This window comes from Python bivittatus, unplaced genomic scaffold (genome assembly GCF_059951505.1).
Source record: "Python bivittatus isolate LINGU-HERP-01145 unplaced genomic scaffold, Pbiv_v1 ctg000600_np1212, whole genome shotgun sequence".
NCBI lineage: Eukaryota > Metazoa > Chordata > Lepidosauria > Squamata > Pythonidae > Python > Python bivittatus.
The window spans coordinates 190,877-217,645 of NW_028277082.1; the positions used below are offsets into that span (position 1 = coordinate 190,877).

A 26,769-nucleotide genomic window follows, 5' to 3' on the forward strand; every position below is an offset into this window, starting at 1 on the left:
GATCCCCGGGATCTCCGCCTTGCGGCCCTCAGCCTTTACGAGTATCTCTGCTTGCCCCTCGTGCGGGGTCCCTCTTGGGGCGAGCGCAGCCCGAAACGGCCCCCGCCCGCCGAAGAGACCGCGCGAGGAGGCGCCCCGCCCGTTCCCCGCGCCTGGGCGGAGGGGCTTTTCTTCAGCCACGTGGCTTCCAAGCAGCAGCTCCCCAGCCCTTTCGCTTTCGCTTTCCTCTTCCTGTTTAGGGGCTGCGGCTTTGCTCAGTCCCGGGGGTGCGGGGGTGGAGAGGAGATGGAGGGGGGGAGCTCCCCAGGGGCTCCAGTTCCGGGCGACGGTTCCCAAGCCCTGAGAGCCAGAGCGCGGCAGATGGGCGGCCCAGAGGCAGGGGACAGGCTGGGGACCCTGGGGAGGACAAGCGAGCAGAAGAGCTCCCGCTGGAAGAATCTCGGAATCCGAGAGCTGGAGGGGCCCTTGAGGCCATCTAGTCAACCCCTCCTCGCCGTGAAATCTAGATGAGGCGCTTTTGTTCCCTGACAGCTCCTCGTCTCCAAACTGAAATGTTCATCTCCGCGGCTGCTGCAAAGGGCTGGCGTTTGGGGGAGTTCGACTTTCCTGAAACTGGGGGTGGCTGTTTACCTCGCTGTCCACGGTGTCATTTGCCTAACACTGAATTAACCTGTTTCTGCCGGTGCAACGGCCCAGCGCGGGGTCTGAAACAGGCCACGGAGGCTCCTTGCGCACAGCACGCTAAGCCGCGGTCGGCCGCTTGAATCGACCCCAACCGCCTGGATCAGGCCTCGCGGCTTAGCGCGCGTCGGGAAACCAAGGCTCGTTCCTTTCCCAGCGCCGGCCGAAGCGCCGCTTTCTGCTCGTGTTTCCTGGAAGGGCGCCGCGTGTCGTCCTGCGTTCACGAGCCCTTTCTCCGCCGGGGAGGTCGACCGCTCGTTGCTCTGTCCAAGAGATACGTTCGCTTGCTCACAGTCCTGCCCCCAAACGGCCGTGAGTCCAGTCACTTCCCTGGCATAGGTGGTCCCACCCATCGCAGGGCTCAGGCCCCTGACGACCTTGAGTGCGTTAGGGATGGCCAGGGATCAACAGCTGCCTGCTCCCGCTTAGCTGCACTCTCTCTTCACTCTTCCTTCCTCCCTCCTCCCCCCCACCCTCGCCCCGGGCTTGCTGTTGAACCTCGCAGGATCCTTGTGAGAAAACTGGGAGGGAGGGCTGCCTATGCCCCCCGAACTCCTGGGATAGAAACCCACTAGTGGATCCTGAGCGCTTCAATCCAAGCCCTTCTTGCGCAAAGATCTCGCTGCGGCTCTGGGCTCCCTGGCTGTTCAGGAGGCAGGAAGGCTCGCAGCTTCGGGGGGGGGGGGATGCAGGACCCGCTCCCGTCTATTTATCAATCTCCGGGGGATTACAGCCCCCCATGATTATGCAGCTTCCCAGTGGAGGACCCCAGCCTCTTCCCTTGCAGGCCTAACCAAGGGATCTGCCCGGCGGGGGGGGGGTCCCTTCACACAGTGCAGGACAGCCTTCCAAACCCACTCCGTTTATCTGGGCCAACCTTGAGCACCAAGGAGGGGGGGCTGCGCCTTTCAGGAGGCTGTGGAACAGGCACCAAGGTCAGGGTGAAGGGTTATGGGAGCTGCAGCCAAACCTCTTCCTGCATTTGTGACGCCAAATACGTTTCTGTGCCCTTTCAGACCGTCCCAGTACGTTGCACCTTCTCCTTACAAAGCGAGTAGGTTCAGTGAACGAGTGCACAAAGTGTGTTGTTACAGGAAACATCAATTGCCAAAATGTATATAGAGAAAGGAAAATACAGTCGATTTTTAGGTACGGAGCCCCTTTTTTAGCAACTTGGGGAGCAAGGGGGTTGTCTGAAGGTATTGTTGTCAGCAGGGGGTGGGGGTCTAGTGGGATTTTATTTGGGATTTTATTTCTGTAAGCCACCTGGAGTCACCGTGAGTTGGGCGGCCATACAAATTGCTTTAACAAATAAATTAAATAACTAAATAAAGTTAAGGCCCTATCCGGTTGGTGAAAAAACGGACCCAACCAGGAGAACCGAATCCTGTGGACGCCCAGCCCGCCTGGCCAATGGAGACTGGGCCGGTGCCCAAACGAAAAGATACGGGGATGGCAGCCCCCCTCCTTCCTTCCTTCCTTCCTTCCTTCCTTCCTTCCTTCCTTCCTTCCTTCCTTCCTTCCTTCTTTTTTCCTGTTGGCCCGAAGTGAAAATGAAAGGAGAACGAAGCAGGAGGCGTTTGTACTTTTTCATCGCGGCTTGCCCGATTGAGAACAGCGGGAGGCAGCGAGGCGTCTGCCCGGCTCCCTCCGGACTCAGGTGGGTGCCCGGCCGGCTGCTTCTCCTCGCCGGGGGCGCAAGCGGTGGCGGGCGGGGGGCGGCGGGTCTGGCCTCCCCTCCGTCCTCGGAGCGGCGGGTGGCGCTCGGAGCGGGGGAAGCGGATCCAGCCGCCTTCCCTTCTGGCTCCGCCATCAGCCCGTCTCCCCACCTGCCCCCCCCCCCCCCGCCCCGTCTCAGGCTGGGCAGCGCCGGCATCTGGCGCTTTGGAGAGTTCAGCGACCGGAGACTTTCGGCGAGCCCTCCTTTTCTTTGGGGGGGGGCTCCTGTGCGACCGCCCACCGGAGCAGGGAGGCCGTCGGGGAGAGGAGAGCGGGAGGGGGGCGTTCTCTGCTCTGGGCCATCGAGAGGTCCACGTGCTGTTTACAAGCAAATATTTTATGTTAGTATTCAAGTCAGTTCCGTCAACAAGTATTTACAATATAAACAATATCTATATGAACTAGTGCGTGGGCTCCAAATGGCCGAACTCTCCCCGGACAGCACTCTGATTTCTTTTTCTGATAGAGAAAAAGACCTGGGCAAATTCTGCGGCTTCGTTTGGCTCTTTCCCGCGCACAGTATCCTTATTTGTTGCCCTGCAGAGATTTCCTAAACTGCCGACGCCTAACCGAAAAGAGCACAAAGGGCCGTGGGTGCAGGAGAGCAGAGCTAAGAGGCGGCGTGCGGGAATTTCTGTCCCGGGGGGGCCCAGTGTCCCACGGACACCCCAGTGAACCACTCTCACATTTTAAGCCCTGCAGCGGTTAGCGGAGCCCGGCCATTTCCTCTGGAAAGCGGCGCAGCTTCGAATAGACACAAAATAATAACCATTGTGGAATCCAGACCAAAATATGGCGGGGAGGTGAAAAACAGGTTTGCTGCGGCCTTTCTGATTCTTTATTCCCTGCCTCCCTGTCCCCTTGAACATCCCATCTGGTCAATATTCCCATGTCAGCGGTGTTCGTTTATTAAGGCCGATTCCTCTGGGGCACTTCCGTCTGACATGAAGTGATCGCTGCTCTGCACTAAGGGTCAAAGGAAACTGTGGTGCCCTTGCCCTTCTGGAGCACAATGGGCAAAAGATCCGGGGGGGCCTCCCCTGCCCTGCCCTGCCCTGCCCTGCCCTGCCCTGCCTTCCTCTTCCCTTGCCTCCTCCTTTGCTCCGGGATCCAGGAGCCCCCCCCATTCAGGGCCCCTGACTGAGCTGGGAGAGAAGAGGGGCTGCAGAGCAGAAGAGGGTATAGGGCAGATCCTCAGGCCCAGCACAGTGAGGGCAGGCACCCCAGAAGCGGCTGGCTACCCTGAGGACCGGCCCCTTGGTATTCAGGCTGGCACAGAGAGCAGGCTGGTCCTGAGCCTGGATGGGCAGCCAAGGGGAGAGAGGAGGGGGGCGCTGCTGGGCCCACCTGGTGCTCCTGGCTCGGCGGGGGGGGGGGGCGAGGCTGCCGTGGGGCCCTGAGGAGTTGCACCCAGGCAGGAGTCCGCAAGGCAAAGCTGCGCCTGGCCTGGCCGAAGCAGCCTCCCTGTGGCTGAGTGCCTCCATGAAGCGAGACACCCTGTCGGTTAGGCTCAGGGCGGAGGCCCAGACCAGCCTTTCAGGAAACGGGCACTGCCAGCCGTTCTGCTGAGCCCCGGAGACGGGGCGGGTGTGTGCTGAATGTCCACCCCAAGGTAAAGCTCTCGGAGGACGTGTGCAGGATCTGGGCCTGGGCAGGGCCGCTCTTGCTGGGGAGATTCACGGTCCCAGCCTTTCACCTCCCGCTCTTGGTATCCCTCAGCCAGGAAAAACTTGATCGAACGCCATCCTTCCGCTTCAGAGGAGGAGAGCATGTCAGAGAATCTGCTTCACGGAGGAGAACCCGCAGGTCTGCTCATTCCCTTTCCTTCTCTCCGCTTCAAACGCCACCCTGGGTGGAGCACAAAGCCTTCTCTTGAAGGGCAAGCCGCTCCCTGCCCCCGTTTTAGGAGCCCCCCGAACACAGACCCTGTTGCCCCCCGCTCTCCCCTCCTTGCCTCGGGCTGTAGCCAGAGCAGATCTGCCCTGGGAAAGCTCGAATGGGGAGAAAGGGGGGGCCTTGGATGAGGCCCCAGAGCCCCAGATGGAGAGTCCGCCTCTCCTGGCCACAGTGGCTCGGATGCCAGCTCCGCACTGGCAGCAGGTGCCGTCAAGCCGGGTTCCTCCCAGCCCACGAGGCCCCTGCCCATGGGCCAGCTTTCCCCTGGCCTGCGTCGACCCTGTCCATTCCTCCTGCCACTGCTTGCCAGGACGGCTGAGGCCTGGGTTTCCCCTGTGAGCTGCCCTCGAGCACAGAAGAACGGGTCTCACCCCCCAGGGCAGAGGCCAGTCCCCTGGGCCGGGCGTTTGGGAAGAGCTCTCCAGGCCCCTGCCCGTGGAGCAGAGATTTAGCACAGCCCTGCCTGGCTTGTCCCACACAGGAGAGGAAGTGAGGATCCTCGTCATCGGCCGGACAGGCTGGGGGAAAAGCGCCACGGGAAACACCATCCTGGGGAGGAAGGTCTTCAAAACCAGCTGCTTGCCCTCCTCAACAATGTCCGACCTTCAAAGGGAGCAAGGGGAAAGAAATGGAAGGCGAATTGTCGTTGTCGACACTCCCGGCTTTTTTGACACCAGGAGGAGTTTCGTGCAGAAAGACGTTGTCAGGTGTGTCCACTTTCTCCATCCTGGGCCCCACACGATCATCCTGGACATCAAGCTGGGCAAGGTCACCTCAGAAACGAAAGAGACTATTCAGCAGGTTAAAAAGCTGTTCTGGAAGGAAGGAAGGCATTTCCTGATCGTTGTGTTCACTCACAAAGACAAATTAGCCGAGGAAGGGGTGGGGCTCGGGGACTTCATGGCCCGCGCAGGGGCAGAGCTGAAGGACATAATTGAGATGGCTGGAAATCGGTACCTTGCTTTCAACAATAAAGCAGGAGCTGAGGAAGGAGCTGCGCAGGTGAACGCCCTGCTGAGTATGATCGACATACTCAGGGGATGGTACACGGAGGAAATGTTTCTGAGGGACAGCTCCGCCTGTCCATCCTGCACTGTGCTGTAGCTGCCTCTCCGCTCTCCTGCCCCTTTTGCTCCCCATGGCTAGCCTGGCCCTGCCCTGCCCCTCTTTCGCTCCCCACTCCTTCCTGCTCTGCTGTGGCTATGGCCGGCTAGCCTGGCTTCCTCCCCCAGTGTCCGGGGACTCCCTGGTCTCGCTGCTGCTCCTGCTGCTGCTCCTGCGCCTGCTCCTGTAGACCTGTGGCTGCCTTCCGGGTGGCAAAGGCTGCTTCGCTCTCGAAAGGGCGGCTGTGCTCCTATAGGGAGAGATCCTCGGCTCCCCCACTCCTGCCTCCGGGGACCCCACTGCAGCTGTGCACTGGCCTGGGGTAGTGGGGAGGAAGACCCAAAGGGAGAACAGCTGCAGGCCAGCATGGCAAGCATGGAGGGCGATGGAGGTCGGCCACCGCGGCAAGCAGGGGCGCTCTGAGAACACAAGTCTTTGGCCCGAAGGGGGAAGGGGCAGGCACATGGACGTGGAAGGGGCCTCTTGGTGCCCCCTGGCAAGCGGGTGCTGACACCCTGACAGTTTGGGGGCTCAGCTGCTGGCCGGCAAGGGCAAGTGCCGGGCGGCTCCCCCCTTTCGGCAAGCTCTGGCGAGCTTAACCTGTGCTTGCCCCACCCTGATGTCCAGCGCAGTCACAGCCCAGATCAGCCTGGCTTGCTTTGTAAATTGGATGCAGAAAGTCTGGGGGATGGGAAGACCCCGAGATCGGAAAGACGGTCACTGGGATGGACTAAAGCAGTTGCGCATTTCCCTTCTCTGGGTGGGAAGTGAAAGGGAAAGAGCCGTGCCAAAAAGGAGGGCGTGCTGGCTGTCGCGAGGAGGAGTCCTGCTGCCAATTCACGCCAGGCCCTTTGTGCACTCCCCGTTCGTCCCTTGAGGAAAAGGACGGACCAGATTGCTCCGTTCTTGCCCATCGGCCTTGTCCCCGTGAACGGTCAGGGTGGGAGCGGCGCTTTGTGGAAACAGTCGAGGGGAAAGAGATGGCAGTAGATGCTGAAAGTGTCGGCCCGCTTTCTGAGCCAGCAGTTTTAAAATAACCCTTCAGTGCCCTGACAGCGAACTGTGTTTTCAGTGCTGGGTGAGTCTGTTTCAAACACTGGATAGGTCTGTGGCATTGCACACGTCCCAAGACTGCAAGCACTGCGTGAAATAAACATTTCAAAAATAAACAGAAAAATGGCTCTTGGTTGTTGCGTCCCTTTCTTGGTGCAAATCCCCATTTTCTTCTGGAAGATGCAGCTGAACCACAACGTGGAAAACTGTTGATAAAAGCCCGAGGATCCGAAAAGTTGCCGCTGGTCAGAGTGCTTGAGCACTTACCTCCTCCGTGGATTATAGTTAATCCAGGCACATAATCGCTGAGGATTCCAAGCAAAGGGACCCCGTGCAAAGATGCCGGTCCTTACCGTGGCCTCCAGTCCAGCCCATTTAGCCACTGGAGCCTTGGCGGCACCTCGGCTCCATCGGCATTCCCTTTCTAGAACTGAGGTCTCCCTGCTCCTAGTCCAGTGCCTTTAACGCTAACCCTTCACGGCACCAGAACAGGAGATTTGCAGAACGGCCCATCCCACCAGCTCTGACACGGAGCCTGCTCCTGGGTCCTCCGTGCCATCTGGTGGGACCCAGGAAGCAGGCCTTCTCTGTTACCATGCCAGGGTTAGGGTTAGGGTCATAACTCCAGAACAGCATCCCTCTGAGATTTGTAGGGCCCTGACCCGTTTGCTTTCTGCAAAGCACTAAAGACCTGGGTGCTCTCCCAGGCGTGGGGATGAGCCTGTTTTCTGTTTGTTGGAACAGGGTTATGGGTCTTGAGCATGACAGGGCAGGTGGGGGAGGCTGGATTACCTGTGTAATTATCAAGGTACCTGTGTACCCCAGCTCCCCCAGCCCACCCCGTTCTATGCTGGTTGGCTGGCACTCAGCTCATTGCCCAGGCAGAAGAGAGAGCTGGCTCCTCGGAGGGAAGGAGGGGGTCAGTTGAGGCTGGGAGGTTATTGAGCCAGCGGGTGCAAGTGCAGGAGAACAAGCCTCCAACTGCTGCTGCCAGACCCACTGACCTCCTTGGTTAGGTACTTTATTTTGAGTGTTACTTTGAGTGCCTGGTTTGGACTGCTGAGGCTCCAAGGAGTCTCTTTTTGTTTTCAACCCCTGTCCCTGAATGCTCAAGGTTGATTTATTTATTTGCAGGACTTCTGTGGCCGCCTATCTCGTGCAATGACTCTAGGCAGCTCACAGTGATCCATAAAATAGTTTAAAGCAGAAGTGCCTTTCCCCCCAGGCGCCAGACCAGACATCCTCGCAGCTCAACCCCCATCCTCGCCCAATGCCTGCAGGCAGAGCCAGGCCTTCACAGCCCTCCAGAAGGCTAAGAGGGTAGGGGTCCCCCGGATCTCAGGAGGGAGCCTGTTCCAAAGGACTGGGGCGGCCACCGAGAAGGCGCGCCTTCGAAGTCCCATCAGATGACAAGATTTAAGGAAGGGGACCTGGAGCACCCCCACCCTATCTAACCTGGTAGGGCAGGCAGACACCCTCAGGGAGACGCAGTCCTGCAAGTAACCTGGCCCTGGGTTTAAAGGTGATAACCAGCACCTTGAATTGCACCCAGAAAGCAACTGGGAGCCAGTGCAGCTCGCGGAGCAGCGGTATTACTCTGGTGAACCACGGGCCATCCAAAACTGCACCTGCCACCGCATTTTGGACCAGTTTCAGCTTCCAGGTGGTCTTCAAGGGCAGCCCCGTGTAGAACATATTGCGGTAATCCAAATTTATTTGTTTGTTTGTTTGTTTGTTTGTTTGTTTATTTATTTATTTTTCAAATTTGTCACTGCCCATCTCACTACAGAGCAGCAGTATTTAAAATAGATAAATAAATGGGAGGTGACTAAGACATGGGTGATTGAGCAAGGCCTCCCAGCCCAGGAATGGGCCCAATTGGTGCACAAGATGGATTTGTGCAAAGGCCCCCTGGCCACCGCTGCCACCTGCTTTTCCAGCAGGAGCTGTGAGTCCAAAGGGACCCCCAAATTATGCACCAGATCTCTACGGGGGAGTGTTACCCCATCCAGAATCAGAGATGTCAACTCTTCTGACCCCGGCGGGGGGGGCAAAGACCCACAACCACTCCACCTTGCTAGGGTTGAGCCACAGCTGGCTTCTCCCCACCCAGGCCCTTACAGTCTCCAGGCACTGAGCAGCACCACCCGCCCTGCATGGGGCAGAGATGCACACCTGGGTATCATCAGCATGCCGATGATACTGAACCCATGCCAGCGGATGACCTCTCCCGGTGGCCTCATAGAGATGTTAAATAGGAGGATAGGAGGGGAGAGAGACCTGAGCCCTGAGGCCCCCACATAATAGGGCCCTAGGGCTGGACCTCCCCCCCCCCCACTAGCACTGACTAATACCACCCACGGAGAAAGCAGGAGAAGTGCTGTAAAACAGTCCCCCGCTCTCAATCCCTGGAGCCGGTCCAGCGAGATACCAGGTATCGAAGGCCGCCGAGAGATCCGGAAGGGCCAGGATGGACACGCCACCCCCATCCCGAGCCCTCCAAGGGTCATCCACCAGTGCGACCGATGCTGTCTCGGCGCTATAGCCCGGCCTGAGCCCTGACTGAAGAGGTCCGGATAATCTGCTGCGTCCAAGGCCCTCGTAGCTGGGAGCTCTCAACAGCCCTCTGGACAACCTTCCCTAAAAAGGTCAGAAGTTATCCAAATCAAGGAGGGGGCAAACCACCGCCTCTTTCAAGGCCGGCAGAAGCACCCCCTGCCGCAAGGAGCCATTTCCCACCGCTTGGACCCAACCACATGCCACCACCCGGGAGGCCTGAATCGGCCAGGAGGGGCAGGGGTCCAGACTACAGGGGCAGAGCTCACAGCAGTGAGGACCCTGTCCACTTCCTCAGGACTGGCCGGCTCAGACTCTTCCCGGACAACTGAGCCAGCATGTGCCTCAGCCGCTGGATTTGCCCAGCCAGAGTTCAACTCCGAACGAAGTCGAGCGACCTTATCCAACGGATGCCTAGAATAGTCCGCACAGAGACCCTGCAAGGGCTCCCCGGCTCCCCACCCACCCAGGAGAGCCCTGGTCACCCGAAACAGGGCTGCTGGCCAGCCATATGCAGACACAAAAAGAGCGGAGAAGTGAGCGTGCTTTGCTGCTCTTACCACCAAAGTAAGTCCTGATGAAGGCTCGGTCAGCTTCATCCCTCGTCTTCCTCCAGGGGTGCTCTAGGCATCTCTTGTGTCGTTTCATTTCCTGGAGCCCTGCCGTATACCAAGGGGCCTTACTGGATCCGCAACCCCAGAGAGCCCGCACAGGCGCCATCTGATCCACGGCCCTCATCACATGCTCATCCCAGGCCGCGACTCAGCCAAATCGTGCTCCGGAGCCTCAGGAATAACCCAAGCTCCCTCTGAAACCCTGCTGGGTCCATCAGCCATTGGGGCAGACCGATCAAACGGGCCCAGCCTCCCTGCAGTGGGGGCAGCTGCAGAGAACTCCAGGACCAAGAGGGAGTGATCTTGTCCCCACACCCCAGATCGCCTCACCACTGCCCCAAGACAAAGACCAGATCCAACGTGTGGCCTCCTCTGCGTTGGGCTGTCAAATGAGCTGGACCAGGTCCATGGCTGCCGTGGTGGCCATGAACTCCCAGGCCACCTCCAACTTCAGGCCCAGAGAAGGCAGGTTAAAGTCCCCCAGAACCATAAGCCTGGGGAGCTCCACTGCCAACTCTGCCACAGAGTCCAGGAGCTCGGGCAGGGCCGCTGCCACCCCACAGGGAGGGAGGGAGGGAGGGAGGCAAGCAGCAAGCCCAACTGATCCCTACGATCCAGCTTCGGAAAGAGCACCTCGCATCCGGCTACACCTGGGGCAGCGCCCCAAAGGCCACCAGAGACTCCCAAATAACGGCAGTCACACTACCACCCCTGCCCCAGAGTCACAGCTGGTGCAACACTTGAAACCCAGGACGGCACATTTCTGAGAGAGGTTCTCTACATCCTGGAGAGCCCAGTGTTTGCTTTCTGTTACTCACTAGTCAGCTCCCCACCTCTCTGTCTACAAGGGTCTCTGCCACACATTCCCTCACTGCTGGTGAGTTCTTTGAGCTGTTGGTCACCCATTGCCCTGTCCCAAAAGAAGGGATACGGTTGTTTCCATAAATACTGACAGAGCAGCTGAAGGACCATTTCAGTGGATGTGTTCGTACAACATGCTGAACCAGCCCAAGGAAAGACCTGTTTGGATTCTAAAGTCCCAGAGCAGTTTAGCTTCTTCGTTTTCTATTACTTTGTCTGTTTTGTGGTCCCACCAGTTATTATTATTATTATTATTACTGTTGTTCTTGGTCACACAGCCAGTTGTTTAGTCTAGATTTGGTATTTTTGTCCACCTATCGAGTCCTTCCCAAGGACCTGGGATAGGCAGATGTTGTTGTTTGATGGTGTTAGAGGGATCGTCGCAGGATATAGGCCATTCCAAGTAAAGTTGCCTTTTGCAATGGACTGATGGTGATTTTGTCAGTGCCGATGGTCTTCAAGGGGTGCTCCAGATGTTTTGGGTTTGCACCCAAGGCACCTATTACTGTTGGGATTATCTTTGCTTTCTTTTTTTATTTGCAGGTCTTTATATTTTGTGATTTTCTCCAGTTCTTTCTCTTGTATTCTGTTGTCTCCAGGCATTGCAATGTCCACTATCCAGATTTTTTTGTCTTTTTTACCAACAATGGTTAAGTCTGGGGTGTTGTGTGGCAGGTGCTGGCCTGTTTGGATTCTAAAGTCCCAGAGCACTTTAGCTTCTTCGTTTTCTATTTCTTTGTCTGTTCTGTGGTCTTGCTTGCAGGCAGATGGTATTTCTTGCAGATATTCCAATGCACCATTGTTGCTACTTTGTCATACCATTGTTTGTAATCAGGCTGTGCAATCTTCTTGCAGCGGCTGACTAGGTGGTCCACTGTTTCTTCAGCTTCTTTGCAGAGGCGGGATTTGCTGTCTGTTGCTGTCTTCTTGATTCTGGCTTTGTGTGCATTTATTCTTAGGGCTTGGTCTTGTGCAGTCAGAATTAGCCCCTCTGTCTCTTTCTTCAAATTTCCTGCTCTTAGCCATTGCCAGGTCCTGTTGTTATCTGCTTTGCTGCTAGTTTTTTGCTGTACTGGCCATGTAATACTTTGCTTTGCCATGTTTCTTTTCTGTTCTTCATTTGGTCTTTCCTGTCTTTGGTCTCCAGTTTGGTCTCTTCGGTATTCTGTAAGCCTTCATGGTGTACTAGCTTCAGTGCATCTTCTTCACTGCCCTTCAGGTACTCCTCCAATGCCCGTTTTCTTTCTTCAACTGTCCAGTGTACTTGCCACATTTCATGCCCACCTATGCTCCTTGGTAAGTAGAACTCTGTCAACGATGCTGCGTGGATGAAGGGCATGATTAATTGTCATTATTTTTCTGGTCTTCCTATCCAGGGCTTCTAGTTCAGCTTGAGTCCAGTCCACTATTCCAGCTGTGTATCTAATGCCTGAAATTGCCCAGGTGTTAATCGTCTTGATGGTATTTCCGCCACTGAGTTTGGACTTTAAGATCTTCTTCGCTCTTCTGATGTATTCACTACTAACCTTCTTCTTGACTTCAGTGTGCTTGATGTTGTCAGCCTGAAGGATGCCCAGGTATTTGTGGTGATCTTCTTCATCCAGACTCTCGATGTTATTCCCACTGAGCATCTTGATTCCTTCAGTTTTCACTAATTTTCCCCTGTGGATGGTAAGGGTGGCACATTTGTCAGTCCATTGCAATATCTTGGCTGTATATTCAGAGTGTTGAGCAGTGATTCTATTTCGGATGATGTTTTTTCATACAGCTTCAGATTGTCCATGTAAAGGAGGCGGGATAGCCTGGCAGATGTTTTTGATGTTTGATAGCTGTGGCCTGACTTGTTCAGTATTGTTGACAGAGGAATCAGTGCAATGACAAACAGTAGTGGTGATAGTGAGTCTCCCTGAACGATTCCTCTCTTGATGTTAACCTCTCCCAGTCTATCACCACTGACCAGCAACTGTGTCTTCCGTTGTGCCATTGATCTTTGCCCAAAGCTTCTGATCTTTCTACTGACTCCTGCTATTTCTAGGCACTTGATTATCCAGTCATGTGGCAGGGAGTCAAATGCCTTCTTGTAATCAATCTAAGCTACATTCAAGTTGGTCTTCCTTCTCTTGCAGTTTTCCAAAATCATCTTGTCAATTAGGAGCTGTTCTTTTGTTCCTCTGCTGTTTCCTTTCTGCTCAGATGGAAAGAGCTCTTTTTCAACTAGATGCTGTTGGACTGATCAGCTACTGCACCAGTTAGCAATTTGAAAGTTGTTGGTAAGCAGGTAATTGGCCTGCAGCTGCCTGGTGCTGTCCCCTTTGTTGGATTTTTTGCTATCAGGTAGGTTTTGCCAGATGTTAACCAATCTTCAGTTTTGCCTCCTTGCAGTATGGTGCTAAGCTGCTTGGCTATGAGTGAGTGCAGACCAGTCACATGTTTCAACCAAAAACCATGCAGTTCATCTTCACCTGGTGCTGACCAGTTCTTGGTCTTCCTTGCCCTTTTCTCCACTGTTTCTGCTGTTATTACAAGTTCTTTCATTTCAGCTTCTTTTTTATTCTTATCCACCTCCTTTATCCAGGCTGCATTCTTGTTGTATTTCTTTGGGTTGTCCCATAGCCGTGCCCAGAACTGCACTGTTTCTTCTTTGTCAGGTGTTGACTAGTTCATTGCAGTGTCTTCATTGATGGATTGGTAGAAACATTTCTGATTCGACTGAAATTGGAGATTCTGCCTGGAGTGTGCAATTCGAGCTTTGTATCTGCTGATCTTCTTGGCCGTGGCTGTTATTTGCTGCTCGATCGTTTCCAGTGCTTCCTTGATCTTCCTTGTTCCTAGGTGATATTTCTTGATCGGGTATTCTTTGGTCTTCTTGTTCTTCAGCTTCTCTTCTTTCATCTGTTCCAGCTTGTTTGCATCTGATGTTACCATGCTGATCTTATATTCCAACCCGATCTTCCATTTTAGCGCTGCACTGTGTGGCTTTCTTTTTCTTGTTTGTTGATTCTGCATCTAAGGTTTCCAGTTGTAACTGCAGCGGTGCTGTGCATTAGTTGGTTTGTTTCTTGGAGTGAGCTGGTGTTTATATTTGATATTACAGTATTAGCATCATTTAATACTTGTGCTAGCTGTTTCTTTGTAACAAGCTTCAACGCAGACAACCTAATTCTGTTGTCTTTGTGCTGTTCTAATGCTCAGTTATTCTTTGTCTCGGTTTGTCCCGTTTTTTAGTTAGAGGGCTTTGTTCTTTCTGGGGAGAAGGCTCTACTGTCTGAGCTACTTCTGGCAAGGCTTTGAGTTCTTTGCTCTGGGAAGACCTTTGCAGTTCTTCCAATTCTACTTCTGTGAATGCTTTATTTCACGTTATAAATCGATATTGATCTGCTGGCCTCTGTTCTGTTATTTCTGATTCTGGATGTTGTTGCTGTTGTTTAAACTTCTATGCCACCTGACTCTCGATGACTCTGGCTGGCTCACCACAGCCCGGGGCAGCCCTAAGGAGGGAGCTGCCACACAGTGGCCGGCCGAGCAGCCCCGGCGTTCCACGCAGACACAACCCCCATGGTCCCGACGCTCCGCCTGCCTCCCGAGGGGCTCCCCAGCCCTGCTGCCCCCCGAAAGGCGCCTTTTGCCCAACAAGAGAGGCGGCCCCAGGAACGCCGCCCGGCTTCCCCAAAGGCGGCCAGCCAACCGGATCCCTGGGATCGCCGCCTTGCATCCTTCAACCTCTCCGAGGATCTCTGCTTTCCCCTCGTTCTTGCAAAGCAGGCCCTCGGCCCTCGAAGCAACAAGCAGGGCTCTTCTCCTCAGTGCTGCGCTCTGCAATCAGCACAGCGGGCTTGGTCCAGCGGGCTGGATGCTGCACGGGTTCAGTGGGGGCTAAAGGGCCGGGGGGGAGCAGGCAGCTCAGCTCCGTTCAGCACAGCCTCCGAGACCAGAAGGAGCAGCAAAGCTGGAGGGGCGAGGGGGCTTCAGGCAGCAGCTTTCTAAACTGCAGGCTATTTTCACCAGGGGACCAGCGACCGACCCATCCCCCAGATCGCATGACCACTATTTCCATGGCAATAAATAAATGAACTCTGATCCTGAGCATTTCCAACCGTGCTGCTGCTCAGGATCCGGCGAGTGGGCTGGCCGGGGCAGGAAAGGAAGCCAAGGCAGCAGCCCCTCAGCCGCCAAGGGCCTGGGACACAAGCAGACCGCGGAGGCCCGTTTCCGGGGGCATCGTGCAGCAGATCTGCCCGGGCCCCTGAGGGCCATTTTGCCAGGATCAGAGGCACTCCTTGGACTCTTGCTGCCCCAAGAGCGGCCTTCGTGCCTGGCCGATGAAGCCAAAGGAAGAGGACCCCAGCCCCCAGCCCAGCCCTTCCACCTGCCCCTCCGGCTGGAGGAGGCAGACCTTCTTGGTTTGATAGGGCCCTCCTGCAGAGCTTGAAGGCAGTCCCTTGTGACGGAAGCCCTGGGATTCCCTAGAGGCCTCTCAGCCAGCCGGAGGGAGGCCGGTCCACCAGGAAGCCAAGGCTGAGGGCAGGCTCAGCTCCAAGTGGGAGGGCAGATTGTGACAGCTTGTATGGAGCCTCCCCAGGAGAGAGCAGCTTACCCCTTCTGCTTCTGGGGGACAGATGCCAGATTCCTGCCCGGTCAGGATCTGCTGCTGCTGCTGCTGCTGCTGCTGCTGCTGCTGCTGCTGCTGCACTAAAGCCTCAAGGCAGTACCTGGGCGGAAGCTTGCCCACAAGAGGACGTGTCCTCTCTTGGCCAGAAAGGCCCACGAGACGAGCTGTTGCTGTTTGACCCCTACCACGGCTTTCCTACAGCTTTTCCGTCCCAGGACCGCCTCCCTCAGTGTGCCAACTAAGCAATCTTCGCCTTAGGATCATGCACAGCGAGAGGTGGAAGGCCCCTGGACTCCTCGGGGCAAGAAGCCGTGTTGAAGCATCCCGGGCAAATGGCTGTCCGGCTTCCCCTCCAGCCCAGCCTCTCAGGGTCTTCGGTTCCACTCCCCAGCTGCTTCCAACCTGTCCCTCAGCCAGCTCTCCTCAAGCTAAACCTGATCAGCTCCTTCGCTGTCTTCCCGCAGAACCTTTTTTCTGGTCCTCGGGTCATCTTGGTTGCGCTCTCGGACTCTCTTGAATCCCTTCTTAGAGGGAGGTGCCCGGAACTGGACAAAAGGCTCCATGTGAGGTCTGACCAAAGCAGGACACAGTGAAATCATTGGTTCCCATGGCTGATCTTTGGCGGATGCAGCCTAACATTGCATCTGCCTTCTTTGCTGCCGGCTCATGGTCACTTGCACACAGCCACCGTTCAGACCAAGCCAGATATGCCCCAACCTATGCTTGTACATTCGAGCTTTGTTTCCTAAATGAAGAATTTTGCTCTTTTTTCCACTAACTACTACTTTCATCCCATTTCTCCAACATACCAAAATCATGTTGAATTTTATTTCTATCTTCTAGTTTATTAGCTATCCACCCTATTTTGTATCATTTGCACATTTGATAAGCCTTCACTTCATCCAAATTATTAAAGAAAGTATTGAAGAGTAGATGTTGAACTGATGAGGAATTATTGGTGAGCACCCAATGAGTATGATTTTCAAGCCTGTTATATATCAATTCAACTTTCATGCCACCCAGCTCATAGCTAACTAGCTTGCTAATCAGCTAGCTTGTATGTCATGGGGTATTTTGCCAAATACTTTGCAGAAATTAAGGTTTATTATGTCTCCAGCATTCCCACAATCTATTAAAGAAGTTACTTGAGCAAAATACCCAATGAGATTAATCTAGCAAAATGTGTTACTGACAAATGTTGATGCTGTAGTGGACCCTTTATTGAGCAAGGGATTGGGTTAGATGGATTGGACCTCCCAATTCTATGATGACGTAGTTTCATGAAATCCATGCTGACTTCTGCTTTCAATGTGCTTACAAACCAATCTCTTTGTGATCTGAGCTAGAATCTTCCCAGGTGTTGATAACAGACTGATCTGCAGTTTGCCAGATTCTCCTTTTTCTCTGTCTGAACTTCTAACACTTTCAGAAATAGATTAGAAGAAAACTGCTTCATGCCTTGCCTTTAAGAAGGCACTACTGACCTTATTTCTTTCAAAATGCTTCACCACCATCACCGCCCCCTGCCCACCAAACACAGTCACAGCAGAGTTTTCCCTAATTTCTGCAAGAGAAGGTACTGGATTTCAGATTGTTCCTTATGCCTAACTGTAAGGGGCTACCTGTGATTTCTCAGTGCTGATTAGAAGGCACTCTGCACATGCTTGGAGACACTTGTGATTTTCCATGCTGTAAGCTTGCCCATTGAGTTCCATGGAGTATAGTGGGCAGGGCCTGGCACAGAACTCATGCTGCCTTGGCACAGAAATGGAATATATTTTGGGAAGCGATGATCAACCAGCAGATGATTTAATTGCTGTTGCCAAAAAAGCTATTTATAGGGGCTGCATCAGGCCTGAGGTGCAAGAAGGGGCTTTGCTTGGGGATTGCAGCTTGCTTGAGGCAGCCATTCCTTCAGGTCGATGTCACACCCCCTCTCCTTTCCCGGGATTTCCAGGAGGCCCTTCCAAGAGCTCAGGGAGAGGCCGAGGCAGTGGAGGGGGGAGAGTGCTGAGAGGCCCGGGATGCTGCAGAGCAGGAGAGCACGTGAGGGTCCCCTGGAGTGCCGGGACATGGTGGTGCAGAACGCCCTGTACACGGGGAACCTGGCTGAGGTGCAGCGGCATTTCTCAGAGCAGTCTGTGGTCAACCTGGTCATCCACGTGAAGAGTCAGGACCTGCGATGGACAAGTCAGAAATGGGGTAAGAGCAGGAGTGAAGATAAGAGGCCGCGGAGCCTTGGGAGCGGTGGCGGTACTGGACACTGCATGGCAGGAAACTAAGGTGGTTGCAAGTTGGGTATAATATCCAATGGGCAGGCTAAAATCCCCCCCACTCAGTAATACTCCTCCTCCTCAGGAAGTGTGTGAACAAGTGCTCTGGGCCAAAGTAGCTGTTGCTAAGTCCCTGGTACAGTCAATAGGCAAGCAGCAGGTGACCCAGAGAGGAGAGCATTGCCAAAGATACATGTGTTTCCCCCCGCCCCGCCCCTGCCCAGAGGGGGGCTTTGCTAGGATGCCAGGGCTGAAGGTACCGGAAGCAAGGCTGTTCAACCATTGTACAGGCTGTGCAACCAGCAGCATCTCTGGACTGTCAGCAGGAGTGGACAGACCCTTTAGGATCCCCTTGAAGGGGACAATCTACTTTTCCATCCACTCCACTTGGGGCAAAAGTTGTTCCATCTCAGCGGGGGGGGAGTGGGCACTCCTTTCTCTGAAAAATACTTTAGGCAAAGAGCCAACAAAGCTGTAGTTCCAACAGAAGAGAGTCTCTGTAGCTCAGGGTTGAACCGTGGAACCCCTGGGGGCTTTCTCAGCTTGGTGGTTTTCCTGCAGAGGTTTTGTTACCCAGCACTGAAGAGGTGACCCAGCTGGGTAACAAAACGTCTGCAGGAAAACCACCAAGCTCAGAGAACCCCAGGACTCCACAAAGCTGTAGTTTTTCCCTTAAAATAGTTTAGTTTTTTAAAGCACTTACTTTAATAATAAGCTTCTCAGGCATGCAGAAGCCAAATCTTGCTGAAGGAGAATCAAAATGCTTTTCAGAGGAAATGTATCTCTTAGTAACCCTTGAAAGAGTCAATAAGCAGGTGGAAAAAGATCTACATAGATTGCCTACCTCCTCCCAACATATTCAACTTCATTAATGCCTAACCCATTTTCTTGGTTCACAAACAAATGAAACAGACTGATTCCCACAAGATGCTTGGTCACCAAAAAAAAAAGAATCAAGAATCTAACCAACCGAGCTTTATCAGGTTGTGTGAATGCAGCTGCTGGGTCTAAGTCACCTGATGAAGTGTGTCTTAAAAACCCAGAAATAGTTGGCTTGTATTCTTGACAAAATCCCTCCCCTAAGGTCCCTGAGCAAATCTAATTAATTAATTAATTAATTAATTAATATTAAACCAATGTATATAGCTGCCCATCTCACCACAGGTGACTCTGGGCGGCATACAACAAATGTAAAAGCAATCAGTAAATACATTAAAAATTATAGAAAGCAAAATGGTGATGGAGTGAAATGAGGGGGAGCTGGAGGGGGGCTGGACAGAGAGCAGAATTCGGGACAGCAGATTCGAGTCTGTAGTCTTTAAGGATTCCCCCTGTACAGCAAACTACAATAATCCAAGCAAGAGTTGGGAAGGGGATGAGCAATGTCCTCAGTGCCCCCTGTTCTGGGAAAGGCTGCAACTGGCAGATCGGTCGAAGCTGGCAAAGAACTTCCTGGCCACAGCCCCACCTGCTCCTCGATCAAGAGCCATGAGCCCAGGCAGATCCTTGTTGCAAGCCTTCTCTTTTAGGGGAGCATCACTTTCTAGTCAGTGGTGACACAGTCCTGCAGTCGGTGGCTGCCGCTTCATCTGGCCTGAGTGGAGTCTGAGTCTGTTTTTCTCCATCCATCTGGGCATTTTCCATTTGGTTGGGAGCAGAGATAGATAACTGACCGTTATCGGCATACTTATGTCTCATCGTGAACTGGCAGATGACCTCCCCCAGAAGCTTCACGGGGATGTTGAAGTAAAATGAGGGAGAGGATTGAGCCCTGGGGTTCTCCATACTAGGGTGCCTGAGGGCTCTCTTGCCCCATAATCACCCACTGGAACATTCAGTTACGAAGGAGTAGAACCAATGCCCTCAGTCCCCAACCCTTTCAGAAAGACTGTGCTTGGGACATTAGCATGGGAGCTCTGGCATAGTGTACTGTATGCGTGTAGTGGTTGAGTTTTTTAGCTGGGTTTTTGTTTTCATTAAATGCTCTCTTTTTGTTTTGACACCCAGACTTTCTTGAATAGTTGGGCAGCCATACACATTGGATAAACAAAAAAACAAACAAACATTAGGACAAGGATGGATCTGATCCCCCCATCTCACCATTGGCTATCCATAAGAATGACCCACTGTCCCGTGTCCCAGCCTGGATCCTCGATGCCAAGAGTCCTGATAATTCACATCTTCCAGAGTCCTTAGCAGTTGCTGCACCATCAACTTCTCCCCAAAAGGGAAAGTTAGATATGGAACAGGGGTTGTCTGAGCTGCTAGGTCGAAAGCAGGCTTTGCAGAAGGGGAGGGGGCAAACCAGGAACTTTCTCAATCCAGACAGGAACGGTCCCTCCCCCAATGAGATGTTGACTATTGCCAGGCCTACTTCTTTGTCTCTTCCCTGACAGCCTGGACTAAGCAGGTGGGGCAAAGGTCCAGCCAGCAGGTGATGGAGTTGGATTCACAAGGAACCTGTCCTCAGGTTCTGCAGGCTCAAAAACCTCCTGCCAGCTCCTCAGATTCCGAGTCTGGTCCAGCTTCCAGGTCCTCTTGACCAGCAGTGCCTTAGCCACAAAATGTCCCACCAGACATTCCCAGCTGGGACAAAGCAATGATCTTCTGTGCCTCTGAACGGCGTTTCTGACTGACAACAAGAGCAGAGAAGCAGTTCTGCTCCACCACTCTTAGCACCCCAGGATAGGCTCAAACCTGAGCTTGCATTTCTTGCAGCCATGCCCAGGCAGCTTCACCCCTCATCTCTAGCAGCAGCATTCTAGGTAGCTCTTCATCGTGGCCTGGAATGACACGCTGTGGCAACTGGATATGAAAATCCATTGGCCGACCAGGGACCAGGGGGTGGAACTGTAAAAGAAGGAGGACTTTCAGGGAAATCTACTGATGACCCATCAAGGTCAGGTGGCTTCCCAAAAGCCAGAGAGGAGGGAAAGAGGAACACCCTCTACACACGTTGGCTGCCTGTGTGCTTAATCAGGAAAAAAGGGCAATTTTCGGTACTGAAAATATCAGCGTAAGGCTGCCGACAGCCTGGGCACAGATCGTCTCACCTGCCTTCAGTTGCGGCGGCGAACGGGGTGGGGGCGCCTCCTGCACTCTGTCCCCTACGTGCACTTGGACGCTGCCGCTTCCTGCTCTCGCTCTCTTGCCCAGGCACTCAGCGGGCAGCCGGCCACCCCCCTTCCACCCGGGTTGTGCCTTTCCCTGCACTCCAGGCCAGGTGCCCCAGAATAAAAGTCACCCCCACAGTGAAGGACGAGCCGCCAGAGAGATCGCTGCCCTGGCCCCCGGGGCACGGGCACGGGCTCGGGCACAGCCATGGAGCCCATCGCGACGCGCACGGTGCAGGGAGCAGCGCAGGCGTTCTGGCAGGCCCTGCTGGTGGGGGACGGGTGTGCCGTTCTCTGCTTCCTGAGAGACCCCGAGAGCGGCGTGGGCCCCAACTCCATCTTCGACACCAGTGACTCGGACGAGTGGCGGCAGTATCGCTCCAATTCCCGCTGGCTGAGTGCGCAGAGAGAATGTGAAGCGGGCTGGGCAGCTTAGCGGAGGAAGGCAGGGAGGGGCCCAAGTGGCCGGTCCTAGGCTTTTGCCCCCTGCGGGGGTAGGCAGCTGGAGCTGGGGATGGGGGAGAGCCGGGCTGGACTGGGGCCAGTGCCAGCGGGTTGCTACTGCCCTCGGCTTCGCGTCGCTCAGGGCCCCTGACCCTGTGGCCTTCTGTCCCCAGGGCTTTGGTCTCTGACCTACGAGCAGGAGCTCACCACGCCGCTGCACATCACGGCCAGCCGCGGCTACCTGGACTGCTTGCGCCATCTGCTGCTTCGCGGAGCCGAGGTGGACCTGGCGCCGGGCGGACAGACGGCCCTGCACGCGGCTTCCGCGGCGGCCGCCACCGACTGCGTCCGGCTGCTGCTGTCCTTCGGCGCTGACCCCGGGGCCGTCTCAGAAGGCGGATTTCAGCCGCTCCACCTCTGCCGGAGCCCTGACTCTAGCGAGTGAGTAGCTCCGCCTTGCGTCGCGGCGCCCTGCGCCCTGCAGCGGAACAGCCGAGGCCTCGCCCTGAGCCGCTGGCTGCGGTAGAGGAAGGGGCGGGGCGGGGCGAGGGCTTCAGAAGCTCCGGGGCGTTTGAAGGGACCCGGCCGTCAGGTCCCCGGAACCGGGTTTCTATGCCATATTTTTCACCCTTCTGGTTTTTTGGGACGTTGAAACAGAAGACCTAGGAAACGGAGGTGGGAAGAGACCCAAAACGGGGCAGCCGGAAGGCTGTGGAAGGAAGAGTCTGATCCACTGGATCGTGCCAAATCCTGCAGCATTCTTTGAATCCGGCTTCTTCCAGGTGTTCTGCCCGGGCCCATCTCGGCAGCGCTTGTGAACCCTCACACCCGCAAGGGCGGGAGGAGGCGGCGGCCAGCCGCTAGCCACGGGTCTCAGAACCAGGTGTGAGGCTCGTGTTCTGTGGTGAGGAGACCCACAGTGGTGGGGCGCGAATGCTGTCAGAAATGGCTTCTCCCCCATCTCACCCTGTCTACCAGGCCTCCGCACCGGGCTAAGGCGGCTCGCTGCGCGTGGGACTCCTTTTTTTTCCTTTCCCGAGTCGTGGGACCCCCAAATCCAAAGGGCAACGCAGGCACCTCCGCTCGTGATACCGCCCAGCCTCCCGGGAAGTGATAAAACGCCTGTGTTCGCTGATGGTATCTTGGCCCAGGAATCGCTGGAGGCCGCTAGCGGGAGACGCCCAAATCAGGAAAGCGCCGAGGGCCGGCTTTCCATCACCAAAAGGTGCTGGCGGACGCTCCGGGCCTTTCCTCGCTACCCGGTCGCAGGGGGCGGGGGGGGGGAGTAGAGGCGGGTAGGACCTGACGGCGGGGGTAACAGGTTCACTCCGGCCTTTCCCCGCTGCTCCCCGAACTGCTTTCTACCCATCCTTGAGTGGCGGAGCCCTTGAGGGCGCGACATTGACTTTCCCATTACAGCCTCTGTTCCCAGGCACTCGGACTTCGCTTCGGGGGAAAGATGAGCTTGGGCACGCCGGGGCTGGGGGCGGAATTAAGGGAACGTCGTGGGGCCGCTGGAAAAAAGGTCGTTGCCAAATGGCAAATGGGGGAACGGCCACCTTTTCAGCTGAGCAGTGGGGAAAGGCCCCCTAGGAGGCTGTAGAGCTGAAAAGGGGTGCCCGCTGCCCCTTTCGGAAGAGCGGCCCCTTCCCCAAGGCCAGGAAAGGGGGAGAGAGGCGCGGCATTTTTCTTGTAGCTTGCAGCTGCTCTGAAGGGCCCGTCCTCGCAGGAGTCCCACGAGAGGCTTACGGCACCTTTGAGGGTCACCAGCCCTTCCTACAGCGATTTAAGCTTGCCTTCGCTAGTGTGATGTCGGCTCAAAGATGAATCCGTGGCCCGCGCCTTTCTTTGTGTGGGAGTGGGGTGACGAGAAGAAGGGCAGACCCCACGAACAGGACCCTGCGCTTCGACAAGGCGCCGGGCTGCGGTTCCCGCTATCCCCGGAGCTTTTGAGGCACCGGAAAGACCCGGTAGCGTCAGGACCTTTCCTGTGGTCTCCCCTCTCCCAGGTGCGCTCGCCTTCTGCTGTCCCACGGGGCCGTTGTGAACTGTGTGTCCGAGGAGGAAGAGGACACCCCGCTGCACGTGGCAGCTCGGCTGGGCTTGGTGGAGCACGTGCGCCTTTTCCTGAGCTACGGGGCCGACCTGGAGGCCAAGAACGCCGAGGGGCAAACCCCGCTGATTGCTGCTTGCACCCTGGCGCACTCCGCCCAGGCCGCGGACGACTACTACGACGTGTGTCGGCAGCTGGTGCAGGCCGGTGCCCGAGTAAACGCCGCCGATCGCGACCGCCAGCGCCCGCTGCACCAGGCCTGCAAGAGCGCTAACCACCGCGTGGTGGCGCTGCTCCTGGCCCGCGGAGCTAACGTCAACATCATGAGCTACAGCGGCAACACGGGTCTCCACAACGCCCTCCAAGTGGCGGCCTACCGCCTGAAGCACCAGCCGGAGCTGGTGGTGCGCCACCTACTTAACCACGGCGCGGTGCGCGTCTGGCCCGGAGCTCTGCTCAAGGTGCGGGTTGACCCGGTCTCCGCGCGGTCACGGGGAGAGTCGCGGGCAGGGAAGCGCCTCTCCCCGGGGGTCACCATAGCTTGGTCCGGCTCCCTCAAAGCTCCCTTCAGCGCTGCCGTCGCCCGCTCCTTTGTGTGCCGAGGGCAGCGCGGACTCCCCTCGCCCCCTGCGCCAACCCCTAGGGCAGAGAGAGTCTGTGACCAGCCGAACTGCAAGCGACGTGAGGGGCAGGACCCCCTCACCTCCCGAGCTAACGGCTGCTCGATTCCAGGGCGTGGCAAGTTGCGTTCTCCTGCGGGAGAGGAGCGAGAAAGACCAGCAACTCCCCGGTTCTGTCTAGATACCGAGGCTGCTGCACTTAACGCAGCAGGAACCGTCTGCGTTTGGCGCAGGGTCCAGCCCCAGAGCGGGAGGCAGCCGAGGCCCGAGGAGGAAGCCAGCCCGGCCTCGACCTCGTCGCCTGGAGCTGGGCGGCGCAGGGCAGTCCAGGCCCGCGCAACCTTGGGGAGCCCGGGGGCCGCATATGTGCTTCAAAAGTGGGTCTTTCACGATCTTAATGAGGGAGATGCGAACTTTGGGGCTCGCATTACTCTTCGCTCTGGGCAGGAATTGTCTGGGGAGCTGCGCAGGGGAGTTCACTCGCGGATAGCCAGAATATTGCTGCGTTCCCTCAGTACACGTCCCCGAGAGAAGCGGAGGTCAGTCTTGACCGCGCCCTTTAAGTCCAAAGGAAAGGCTGCCGGACAACGCGCACCCCTCTCTTGGCTTTCCTGCAGCCGAACCCTAACCCATCCCAGCCTATATAGGTTTGAGGCTTTCTCCGCCCAGGCCTCCAGGCTGAGGCTCAAGCCAGGTCAGGGACGCGGGTAAGAGAGGGGCAGGACTCCACAGGCCCGGAGCCAGCAGGTCTTCTCTCGCTGGAAAAGCAAAGCAGCGAGCGGAGCGGGGCTGTGCCCTCTTAGTCCTTTGGCTGGAGGCGGCCCGAGGCTAGACTGGAAGTGTAAACAAATCCGGAGGAAGGCAGTGGCAAACCGCAGGCACGTGGCACTCGCCAGGGCCAGTCGGGCTCGACCTGCGAAGGGGGAGGTGCTATTAGGTTAACTTGGAAACCGCGTTTCAGTTTGCCGTGGCTGGCGTCACTGCGAACATCGTGGTGATTTCAATGGATCTGAATTCATCGGGGAGACCTGCTTGGAGCACGGCCGCTGCCAAAAGGGGCGGGGCGGGGCGGACATCCCCTAATAGGTATCCCAGTAAAGCAAAGGCAAACGGCTCTCATCCCGAGATAGGGCGGCGGCTGCTCCCTGGGGTGAACCTGAGCTGCGGAGAACGAGGCCAGCACGGGAAAGGGGTCCCGTCTGCGCTCTTTGGGCCCAGCGGTACCTCAAGCTTCAGGCAGGGTTCCTTCCAGGGGACTAGAGCTCCAGGACAAGGCAGCCAGCCTGTGCTCGGCACTTACGCAGCTCCCCCGCTTCTTCGGCCCTCGGCAGGTGCTACGCCACTGCTGTGCTTCGCCTCGCACCGTCGAGGTCCTACTCAACTGCTATGTGCGCGTGCCCGTCACGGAGGCGTGGCAGCAAGCTGTCCCAGAAGAGCTGGTGCAGGTGAGTCAGCGTGCGCGCCCGGCCCGGAGCCGTGGCACGAACGTCCCGAGGCCCAGCAGATGGCCTGATCCACGGGTGACCCCAGGGCTTCGGAGCATGAAGGGGCACTCGTGTTGGAGTGGTGTTGCCCGTTCTCACGCCTCCGCTTCCCTTCTTGCAGCAGCATCCGCGGTTCTTCCAGTCCCTCTTCGCCCTAGGCCAGAGCCCCCGCACCTTGCAGCACCTGGCCCGTTGCACTCTTCGCAGCTGCTTGGAAGGCCGTCTTCTCCAGGCCCTGCCTCTCCTGCAGCTGCCGCCCGCCTTGCATCAGTTCGTGCTGCTTCGCTTCGAGGACGTGCTTTACTAGCCGCTGGGCCCTCCTTCTCAGCCCCTGCGGGGGGGGGCGGGCTGCCTCGAATCTGGGCCAAGCGAAGCGCCCCACCCTCGCCCTTCATCCGCAGCTTGGCAGGTCCTGCGTGGCCCCACTTCCACGGGGAACCCAGCGCCTTCACGGCTCTGGCCGTTTTTCAGACGGCCAGGGCAGCGGAAACCACCTTCACGGCACAGGGAGGCGGCAATGAGGGAGAAACAAACAGAGAGTCCCCCAGCTCCCCGCCTTTCCGGCGAGCCCAGAGAAAGATCCAGGGAGCCTGCCACGGGATCCGGAAGAGAAAGGGCCATGGATGCACAGGGGTGCTGCGACTGCTTCCTTCCAGCCAGGCTGGGAGCGAGGGAGACCAAAGGACCCCCCATCTGCTTTACAGGCCCCATGCTCTGGCGGGGCCAAGCAGGCAGGCGAGGCATAAGCCCCCGACGAAACTAGCCCTTGTGTTACCATCCTGGACTCCCATTCCAGCCTGGCTCTTCTTGCCAGCCACGGCCCTGCCCCCACTGCTTTCTTGGAAGAGCACCGGGGTGGCACTGGAGAGCGGAAAAGCCCCTCCTTCCCCGAATCCCCAAACCGACGTGGGGCACCAGTGATGAAAGGCAACAGGCCTCTATGCACCCTGGATCAAAGCAAAGCCGGTGGAGACCCTGTCCCACGTGCCTGGAGAAGCCCCTTCTCACCCTCCCCTCCCCACTTCACTTTCCTTTTCTTTCACCCTTTCTTCCCCATCCCCCACTTTCTTTCTCTTGCCTGCTAAAGAGATCTGGGAAGCTTGCAGCTGTTTTGAAGATTGCCCGTGTGTGTAATAAAGATACTGCTTCTCTGTGGTGCATGGCTCTGTCTGTGTGTTGTGGGGCAGGGTAGCACTCCACCTGCCAGTCGGCCTCTCATCTGCAGTCTCAGGAAAGGCAAGGATGAAGATGACTGGAGGACAGACTGGCACAAACACTGCCTGCGCAGGTGCCCTTCCTTAGAAGCGGCCATAGGGGAGAGGCTCCAGTTTTCACCAAGGCCCGGCAGAGCCTGATGGGCAAACTCGGGTGCCAGTCCTAGAGGCAGGCGAGCAGGTGCTGGTGCCCCTTCCACAGGTCCCCGCCAGGCGACGCTGCAGGGCCCAGATGGAATGCAGCTTGCAGAGGGCACTTTTTGCCAGACAAGCGGCGGGATCGGATCAGAGGAAGGGTGGGGGGTCCTGGCGGTGATTGAGATAGGGCCCGGCTGTTACCGTGCGCGGGAAGCTCTTTGCGGGGACAGGAATAATGTCCCTGCAATAACCACGGGCCATGGAGGCCCTCAGTGGCCCAGCACACGCACAGGTCCTTTGCAGGGGACTGGTGGGACAGAGTCTGGGGCGGGAATCT

The 26,769-nt window shown here is 56.4% G+C and overlaps 2 protein-coding genes and 1 long non-coding RNA gene across 7 annotated transcripts; 2 read left to right on the forward strand and 1 right to left on the reverse strand.

Moving 5' to 3' along the window:
* Positions 1 to 11: 11 nt before the first annotated feature.
* LOC148214821 (GTPase IMAP family member 9-like) lies at positions 12 to 6,440 on the forward strand. 2 transcript variants are annotated; one of them, XM_088147703.1, is made up of 3 exons: positions 2,262 to 2,341; positions 4,120 to 4,206; positions 4,778 to 6,440. In XM_088147703.1, the coding sequence occupies exons 2-3, from the start codon at positions 4,170 to 4,172 to the stop codon at positions 5,398 to 5,400; spliced, it is 660 nt and encodes a 219-aa protein (XP_088003829.1). In that variant the 5' UTR covers positions 2,262 to 2,341; positions 4,120 to 4,169; the 3' UTR covers positions 5,401 to 6,440. The 2 variants fall into 2 exon arrangements, 1 of the variants encoding a protein (XP_088003829.1); XR_015797398.1 differs by lacking the exon at positions 4,778 to 6,440 and having other exon boundaries at positions 12 to 2,341; positions 2,867 to 4,538.
* A 10,575-nt stretch (positions 6,441 to 17,015) lies between these two features.
* On the forward strand, positions 17,016 to 26,230 carry ASB10 (ankyrin repeat and SOCS box containing 10). Of its 3 annotated transcripts, XM_088147702.1 has the most exons (5): positions 17,016 to 17,295; positions 21,097 to 21,364; positions 22,933 to 23,437; positions 24,928 to 25,041; positions 25,202 to 25,536. In XM_088147702.1, exons 1-5 carry the CDS (start codon positions 17,016 to 17,018, stop codon positions 25,385 to 25,387), a joined length of 1,353 nt encoding a protein of 450 aa, XP_088003828.1. In that variant the 3' UTR covers positions 25,388 to 25,536. The 3 variants fall into 3 exon arrangements, with proteins under 3 accessions (XP_088003828.1, XP_088003827.1, XP_088003826.1); XM_088147701.1 differs by having other exon boundaries at positions 17,093 to 17,295; positions 24,928 to 26,230; XM_088147700.1 differs by lacking the exon at positions 17,016 to 17,295 and adding an exon at positions 20,223 to 20,877 and having other exon boundaries at positions 24,928 to 26,230.
* On the reverse strand, positions 17,132 to 21,304 carry LOC112543214 (uncharacterized). Of its 2 annotated transcripts, none has more exons than XR_003086587.2 (3): positions 21,165 to 21,304; positions 19,467 to 20,216; positions 17,132 to 17,270 (listed from the first exon to the last, which is right to left on the reverse strand). It is a non-coding gene; the product is annotated as an uncharacterized LOC112543214 (long non-coding RNA). The 2 variants fall into 2 exon arrangements; XR_003086588.2 differs by having other exon boundaries at positions 21,131 to 21,271.
* Positions 26,231 to 26,769: the final 539 nt, after the last annotated feature.